The sequence below is a fragment of the Bombus huntii genome, chromosome 8 (assembly GCF_024542735.1).
Source record: "Bombus huntii isolate Logan2020A chromosome 8, iyBomHunt1.1, whole genome shotgun sequence".
In the NCBI taxonomy this organism is placed as follows: domain Eukaryota; kingdom Metazoa; phylum Arthropoda; class Insecta; order Hymenoptera; family Apidae; genus Bombus; species Bombus huntii.
Window position 1 is genome coordinate 5,820,338 of NC_066245.1, and position 9,048 is coordinate 5,829,385.

The 9,048-nt window shown below is 40.3% G+C and overlaps 1 protein-coding gene across 2 annotated transcripts in view; it reads right to left on the bottom strand.

The window, feature by feature from the left end:
- LOC126868363 (ATP-binding cassette sub-family A member 13) overlaps positions 1-8,954 on the bottom strand; it is a 31,785-nt gene extending 22,831 nt beyond the window's left edge. Inside the window, exons 1-17 of one of the 2 annotated variants that reach the window (XM_050623696.1) lie at positions 8,767-8,954; positions 5,475-5,555; positions 5,153-5,376; positions 4,780-4,922; positions 4,564-4,694; positions 4,085-4,470; positions 3,658-3,972; positions 3,312-3,567; positions 3,035-3,232; positions 2,742-2,956; positions 2,433-2,643; positions 1,863-2,263; positions 1,485-1,767; positions 1,207-1,401; positions 920-1,137; positions 661-845; positions 37-581 (exon numbers count right to left, since the gene is read on the bottom strand). In XM_050623696.1, the coding sequence (XP_050479653.1) occupies positions 37-581; positions 661-845; positions 920-1,137; positions 1,207-1,401; positions 1,485-1,767; positions 1,863-2,263; positions 2,433-2,643; positions 2,742-2,956; positions 3,035-3,232; positions 3,312-3,567; positions 3,658-3,972; positions 4,085-4,470; positions 4,564-4,694; positions 4,780-4,922; positions 5,153-5,376; positions 5,475-5,537 (3,969 nt within the window). In that variant the 5' untranslated portion in view covers positions 5,538-5,555; positions 8,767-8,954. The remainder of the gene's footprint in view (positions 1-36; positions 582-660; positions 846-919; positions 1,138-1,206; positions 1,402-1,484; positions 1,768-1,862; positions 2,264-2,432; positions 2,644-2,741; positions 2,957-3,034; positions 3,233-3,311; positions 3,568-3,657; positions 3,973-4,084; positions 4,471-4,563; positions 4,695-4,779; positions 4,923-5,152; positions 5,377-5,474; positions 5,556-8,766) is intronic. The other variant, XM_050623695.1, reaches the window with a different exon arrangement.
- Positions 8,955-9,048: the final 94 nt, after the last annotated feature.

Below are 9,048 nucleotides of genomic sequence, written 5' to 3' on the forward strand. Positions count from 1 at the left end.
TGAAAACTTGAATACTTAACGAAACAATTGATTCACCTTCTGGCTATTGGTCTCCGTATCATAAAATTCGAGGACATACTTGAACTTCTGAAGAGTAGTTGAAACATAAGACATGGAAAATGGCACCTCGATTTCTATCTTCTTCTCCTTTATATCCTCCATCAACCTCAAAACTTCAAACGCGAAATCGTATATGTCACCTATTACCGTGATCATGGAAGATCGATATCTGTTAACAGGTTGCGTCCATACATTAGCCTCGACCATGTACAGGTCAGTGTAAGCGTTGAAGTTATCAGGATCAAGGTCACAGGTGAAATTCTTCAAGGTTCTATATTCCTCGGGAGTAAAGCCAACAACAGAATCTGACCACCATTCGAATAATCGAGAACAAGTGATATCAGTATCTGGTGAATTGAATATGCGATCACCGACATTTGAATTCATCAATCCATTGACCAATGTGACCATAACGTACGATAGCTTATTGTAATAAATCGAGATGGGTGATTTATCGTCGAATCCCAACAACGGAAATAAATTCAGTTTTATAGAATTTTCCGAAGGCTCTAACGATACAGCTGGAAACCAAGAACAAGTTTTAGTAACTTTGTGAAAACAAAAGACTCGCAACAATTTTACAGACTATTTGCTACTTACCATTGCGCAGAATGTTAGTTGCGGTCTGTATCATTTTCTGAACAGAATGTGAGACAAATTTTACTAGGACGAGAATGCGATTCTCGATGGAGATTGTCGGATTCCAGAGATTGCTAGCCGAAAGATTACTTTGAAAGGCCATCACTGTCTTGTCTAATTCGTAATCAACGTATTCAAGGGTGTTTCTAAATCATAAATACATAAAAAATATATTCTCCTGCGAGCTTCTTTGATACTAATCGGCAATAATGACTCTCACTTGGCATCGTTCTTCATATCCGGCCACCTCTTATCAAATATGTTTTTAACTTCCGGCACGAGAGACGTCCAATGCTCCCAGAAATGCGGTTGTTCCGCCAGGATAACCTGTGTGGCGTCGTTAACCAAATCATCGAGCTTCTTAGCCTGCCGGCGGAATGTTATGTAACCCAAGGTCCAATTGAAAGGCGGAGATTGAACAATTTTATCGTGCTGCAACTGACATATATTTCGTTGAGTATCACCAAACGTTAAGTGAAAAGAATAAATTCTAAATAAATAACATACGATCTTCCTTGTCTTCGCGAACACGGGATGCTCGTTCCATTCCTGAATAAACAAAGCTGGATTACATGATATTCTCTCGATCTCTCTGATTATTTCGCGAGTGCCTTCTCGCATCTCCATGGCAGATCCGGCGCTCTCGTTTCGTACGCAAGGCCAATGTTCTTCTCGCGATTTGTAATCATCGAGAACGGATATCTGGCGGAAAAAACACGTATTTTCAAGAATTTTTAAACGAAATTTCGGTTCGAAATATAAAATGCTCGAATTATATAGCTTACAAGATGAATCGGTTTCATAGTTATGATGTCAACGACATCGAGGATCAAAGGAGATAAATTTCGTAGAATGGCGTTTAAAAGAATTTCCGTCTGCGGCATGTCCTGCAACAGCTCGGAGAGCTTCGCTCTATACTCGTTCTTCTGAATTTGATCAACGATCTTCTCGATATACTCAAAGATCACCGAGGACGCCCAGGCAATCGCGTGCGTCTCCTTCCATACTCCTTTCGACGAGAAAAGAGAGCTCTCCATCAATTTGAAGAACTTGCAGATCAAACCTACGCTGCAGAAAGATGTAACGTGTCACCAAAGTAAATATCTGCCATTTAAAAAGGTAATGAAAAAGGAAAGAGAACGTTATTTTTGTTGCTTGCGTACCTCATCTCGAAAACATCTTTGGCGCCAATATCGATGCTCCAGGATGTTTCAAAAGCCTTCCTCGCCTTTTCTAATCTAGTCATGTCGTAATCTGGATCTTCTTGATGGACCAGAGTATCGATGTATCGATAAATCTCGATCGTTTGCATGTTAAAGTCTGTCCAATTGAACGGTTCTTTCATTGAATTGAAATGAATAGTATTGTTATAACGAACTTCGTCCATTTTCTCGATATTCGACATGTCAATTTCCAAGTCCATTTGTACGGATTTCGAGATATGACAAATCAACGCCTTCAGCACTGTCTCGTTCGAGTCTTTTGGAAAATTTAGTAAATCCGGCGGATCTGGATTCGTACAGTAGATATCGGTAAAATTGTCATATTCTAGAATTTGTAAAGCCTGTAAAATAGAAGAATAGTTCCTTTTTCTGTAAACAAACTATGCTGATATAGCGTGTATACTTTCGCGTGTGAATGGTAGGTCTCGCTGTAACCGTTCTTCCGCAACATTTCCTCGCTACCGGAAGAAATGTCGATTTTATGAAAGAGTTACGCGATTGTTTACCAACCTTATCCTTATCCGTTACGGTCAAGTAGAACGATTCGACCAGCTCCATTTTCCTCTGCCTAAATTCATCGATCCAGCTCGTAGGATCCTTCTTCAAGTTATACAAAATTATCTTCGCGAGTATGTTCATCTTCTTCAGATCAGGCTCGATAATAATATAAGTCACGCTACGAGAGCCGACCATTTTCGCTATGCTCAAATGGATCGCCAGACTAAAGAGAAACAAAGTAAAAGTCGAGTAAATAATTTTTACAGGATGTTCTCTTCTCGGGTGTAAGAGGTCGAAGAAATATCTAATGGCGCCACTCACAGGTTCAATCTTCCTTGAGATCGAGTTTCTTCGAAAGCTTCATACCATCTTTCGTCAAATTTGAATACGGACCAGTCGGGGTCTGGCCTTTTTGGCGATGTCAAGTACGATATCAACTCCTTTGTGTTGCCGACTAGCGAAGTTAGATTCGATTTCTCGACGCTGACCACCTTGTGCAATGCCATATTGAACACCGTGAATAAAGAGTCGCTCACCTAACAACGTCACCCCCGGATTATGAGAACACGTTTCGAGAATCGTCCACGTCAATACAAGCGAAACACAATGCTTACTATGCTTTCAAAGTTCCGAAACTCGAAACTTTCGTACACGTCCCAGATAAACTTCTTTCCGGCATCGCTGCACAATAGTTCCTTGACGTGTCTAGCTTCGTTTTTTCCGTCTATGAAAAGCTCAAAAATTTCGTTCAAAGTCCCCTCCTGACAAAAGAAGTCGTCGGGACTTGTGCGTTCAACTGCATCCACGAATTTCTGCAACATACGCAACAATCGTTTCGTGCGTTCTACAAGCGTGGAAGGTTATACAAAAATAATTAAAACGCTTGCCAACCTCAACGAAGTCCAGTCTGGAGAATGATTTAACGAGTTTTCGATAAAAATTTGGATCGACGTTCGTTAACAATTTTTGCACCGTGTCTTTGTGATTTATGGAAATATCGTAAATTCTGTACTGAACGTCCTCGTGAATAATGGCAGCATGGTGTAACATTCTGACGATCGTTTGCATGAAGGACAAAATGTAACTCAACGTGGCTAGGATGTTATCCGATAAAAAATCTCTGAGTCCGTCTAGAATTTCAGCTGGTCTATTAAAAAAAAAAAAAAAAATCATTTCACAACACATACGTAGATACATTAAAAAGAAAAATACTGTGTAAGTAATGGAAAAATCTCACAGCTGAATTTCGTCCTGGTGGCCGTCCAAAATCTTTTGCATCAATTTCGCGCCATCGTGCAGAATGGCGATACTCAGATCTAGAATTTGAGTAAGATTGTCGGGATTCGCCATGTTTCCGTACACAAATCGTGCTGTGCTGGACAAACGTTGCACTATCGCGAAAAGGCTGTCGGAGGAGTCGATAGTTTGATCCTCCACCATCCGTTTCGCTAGATCCAGTAACTTTTGCAATCTCAAGAACGTTCGACGGACGGTCGCCCAATCACGCTCCATCGAGAACACCGGATCCAAAACTTGCAGCGATTTATTCACGCTGCGATTAGATTCGAGAATATATTTCTTTTACTTCCTATTTATTTATTTTGTAATCTTTTCTCGTTCGAAAAAGATTCATTTGAAATTAAAATTCGACCGAAGCTACTCACAAAGTTAGGTCAATTTCTTTGAATGTGACGTTCTTGAACACCATTATCATCTTTGGTACCCATTGACGTAACTTTAGGTACTGCGGAACGAACTTCTTCGTGGTTTGGAGGTCCAGAATCGTTTCGACCGCTTTCCTTAGGTCGTCGAAAAAATCATAATCGCGAAACTTGGCCATTACACGGTCTATCATTTCCAGCAAACCGGAGAAATCAAGGTGCTTGGACAGACTCTCGAGCATGTTGGGTATCATCGCCGAATCGATGTCACAGAGAATCTTGGAAATCTCCAAGTAGTTCTGCTCGTTAGGTAGAATCAGATACTTCTTCAAAATTTCCGGAGAACAAATCGCGCCGTCGATATTAGACGAACCGAACGCCTCGATAAGCTGAAAATCGGTCCAATAAAAGTTGAAAACAATTGCATCGGGATGAATTGATCGATGAGTTCAGTTTGTCTGGCTTAATAATACGATACTGACGTATAGTAACTTTATGGACGAGTTAAACAGTTCGTCGATCAATCCGCTTCGCGCGTACGGCATCTGAACCCTAAGAAGATTCTTGATTTCCTCGTGGTTGTTGAACAGATCGCCCAATCGAATACCACGATCTAGTTTGACAAATTCAATACTCGATGCAAATTCCTGAATACCCACGATAGTAAATGAGGTGTTGAGCAATTCGTGCATACGTACCGAACAGCGCTTTGATTTCTGGTCTAGTGAGTATCTGCGCCATTGATTTTAGAAGCTGGATGCTGTTCGGTAACGTGCTGATAGCGGAAAGAATCGTTTCGTTGCCGAGCATCGGCTGCAATTCTACCACTAACGGACCTAGACTGTTGTAAAAATAAATCTTCTTTACATGCTTCTATCGAAATGAAATAAGTGAACGGACTTAAGAATCATTTGGTGCCGCTTCGACTTTCGCTATTTTACTTTAACGATTCACAGAGTTATTTAAATCAATGTTTAAAATAGTATCGAGTCGTTAGACGTTATAAACGGTTACAATGATTAAAAAGAGAAAATGTTTAGGAAAGAAAATTCTGCAACTCGCTGAACTAACGTGGCATTTTTGTAAGAAGGAACTTCTTCGTATTCCGATAGAGGATCACAGGGATTTCCCACGCTGCAAATGAAACTTTGAACGAATGGCAGCAACCCATCCTGCGGCATAGACCTCGCAGGAAATTGGCAAGTTGGATAATACTTCGGATCTACATTGTCGCGAATCGTGTATAGGATCATGAACACGACCACAGGCCATACGAATACCAGAGCCAATATACCCTATAAACATTGAAGTTTGTGCATGTATTTTACATATCGTTTCGCTGCTTGTAACTTCGTGTAAATCTCAAATTATGTAACTTTATAATTATAATTACCGGTTGACGTTTTCGGACGATGTAATTCTTCCACAAGAGAAGCCCAATTTGGTCGACCCTCATCGCGAGAGCAGTTTAGATCTGCAAAATGAATCGTCAAAATACTTTACTGTTTATCAATGCTTTCAATTCTTCGGAATATTTTGTCCCTCGGATGACTCCGGTTTTTATCTTCTCCGCTGCGGAGTCTTACACAGCCACACACCGAAGTATTCGTAGCTCTATTATCTATAACACTTGCACGAGTGTTTCGTTCCGGAATTCGACGCTACTCGCTTTGTTCGCCTAACAAGAAAACCGAGATTCGTCAAACAGCTCTTTCGGTTACGTAGTTGACTTTCGTGGAGATTTCGAAAATGTCGGTGGAGAAGGATCGATGGTTGGATACATTGGAAAAGCGAGTCGCGATCCATAAATCAAGATTGAACAGGCGAAACCGATCGCTGATATATCGCGTAGGGCAGAACAAATATTTGAAGAGCGTAACAAGCGCGTCTGTCGATACATCGACAACCGGAAATGCGCTTCACTCTGTCGCGTGCTGCTCCGGGATCCATTGCGGAGAAACGGAACAATGAACCGTGCGGATTGCTTTTCGTACGAAAAACGAAGTCGATCATTCGTACGTGTCGTATCAACGTATGGATATCATAGTTGCACCTTTATTTCTGGCCGAAATAACCAATTGAAAGTGAACAAGCTTGGAGCGTTTGATGTATTCTAATTTCCAGTGAATAAATTATGGCTGAATATTAAATGAGAATTTAATGCGTGTCGCTTGGAAACGCACGAAATAATCTCCAGCTTTGACATCGAAGCTTCTAAATTTGATTTGAACCCGTTATTATCATTAATATGTACGCGCCAGCGTGTTCTCGTTTGTACGCTGTTCATTTTGTAGGTACATAATAGGTGCATGGTATCGGAATATGTAGAATGTAAAAAGAGCGGCTAATTTATTTGTCAATTTTCTCTTAATTTCACCGTATTTTGTTCAATGCGTCGTTTCAATTACGAAATTAATGTATGGATCGACCAGCGCGCTACTTTATCGCAAATTGATATGAAATTAAAATGCTAGACGAAGGTCGTCGACTATTTATAACTACTGTTGGATCTTGACATAGTGGAAAGATATCGATGATTACAGATTTATACTGTACAATGTAGTTAAATAACATTTCAGGAAATCATCGATTTACGATAGACAAAAACCGATTAATGACAATCGAAAATAAATATTTTAAATGGCGTGTTGGCAATTACGATGGTTGACCTCCAAATTGAGTAGCATAGTCACACATACACACGCACACGAATTCTCCAGCTCTTCCGCACACTTATCATTATTCCAATTCAAGATTACAAAGATGCGAAGTAATTATTGATTTGGAAATACGTACCATCTTCACTCTGTCATTTGTATAATCGCTGGCATTCGCGGATGCATTTACGAAAATTGTCGGGAGCTTCTCGAATGTCATAACAATGGGAAAGATAAGAAGAAGAAAAAAACAAATTCTTTCGCGTGAAATTATAAAACGATTAATGTCTAATGCAAGACACTGAAGCAAAATCAAAGTACTCGTGTGTCCGTGAAAGCGTAATAAAAATGTAAATACAAATAACAATCCTCCGATAAGTAGAATACAAATTTTCATGATGTAATCCAATGCAGCTGCGCGTAACTATAAATTTACATTCTGCTGTTTCACTTGATGCTCGTTGTTTGTTAAATCAGTGATTATAAAGAAACTTGTTTGAAGGGAAACATTCCGGTCGGTGGATGGTTTCATTCATTAGCACGTCACAGATTGTGTGCACTTTCACTGCGTTTGCAAAATTATGTCTCTCAGCTACGTTGCACAAGCGAAACGCGTGATAGATCATGTAGGCTCTGGAGAATATTTTTTACAGTATTGATTAGAATATTGATGAAGTTCTAGTTTGATCTCCTCCTTCGAGAGGTAACGATAATAGCAAAGAGGATAACGTATTTGCAGAAGATTGAAGAGACACCTGACGTAAGAAAGGAAGACCAAACTTGAACAAAGAAATCGCAATTTACCTTCTTCGATATTAGATAATCGATAAAACGATCTTCGATAAAACAAAGGCATTGTTTCGGTAAGATTCAATAAGATTCAGTAGGATTAATGAAGAGAAAAAAATTCAAGGAATCTTTGAAGGAGAATCTAAAGATACGCGATTAATGAACGTAATTCTATCATAATCGTTTCCTTAACCTCTTCCGTTTCAGACACCTGACAACCTAGAATTTACTTCACAGTGTAATTTAAAGTTCTAAATAGTAGAGTATTGCTAGCAAAATCGATTCTTTATTATCAAGATGTTCTCGATCATTAAGGATCACGAGTTGCACGGTTCAAAGTCGACGAGCCGACGCGGAACGATCGAAAAGACAATGATTAACACTTTTCACGATACGTCAAAATCCTTGCGTGCTAATTTTCAAAAGTCCATACATAGTAATATCACACGTACAAGTAACAGAAGGAAATCTTTGAATACGAAACGCGTTTCACAACTTTATGAGAGATGCTTGCTTCCTTTAAGATAATTTAAACGTGGTGCATCATGAAGCGTTGAAAGCATGTTTTGATCAATGATCGATAACAAAAGGCAATAGGAAGAAACAGCAGCATCGTTTTTCTCAGAAGCCTAAACAGATTGCAGCGGAGCGTAGCTGGTCGAACAAGTTTCCCGATGTCATAACAGCGCGTAGACCTTGCCAATGGGAAAAGAAGAATAAAGGAATCTCGGAAGGGAACGACACTGTATTACTTACATTCCTCAACGTGTACACCGCAACGAGAACAACAAGTTGGAAGCTTGTTTTACATTGATAGACGGACGAGCCGAATCGAAAAACTGATTGGTTGAATTTGCAAAGCGCTCTTCGAGCATCGCTCTCGAAAATTCTGACCGTATGCGAACCGAAAGATATTTGCTGAAAGGGCAACAACGATCGAGTTACGAACAGGAAGCCGGATATATCGGAATATGAAGCGTTTGCGCAGAACAAAAAGAAAGAGAGACATTCAACAAAGAGAAAACGCTGTCGACGCCATCAAAACAAACCGCTTTGACGCGAACCTCAGGCCCGATCGTTTTGAATTTCAATCGAACGTTTTACATTTCATGCTGGCACATAATTTCTGAAGCGTTCCGAGAACGAGGCAACCAGGGCCCCCAAAGATCCAGGGAAACATGAATCGGTAAACAACGCGGTTCTCCTTGCGTAACAATGCAATCACGTTGTAGTACTTACGTTTACTTGCTCGGTAATTTCCTCCGAATCGCGCAGTTCGATATATTAACCTTCGTTGCTTGATCGTCGAACAAAGCACAAGCCCGAGGCTTCAATATCGTTCGAACCTCATCGATCTGACGGTTTTCAAATTCGTGAAAATGCAGTCGCCAATAGCGCGTGTTGTCAACACACCGTCGTCGGACGCGGGAAAAAGGAAAAACACGGAAGAACGTTGCACCGATCGTTGGTCTTACGATTACGTCGATTGAAACGAGCAACTTCGTGATGTCGAGCGTCGAT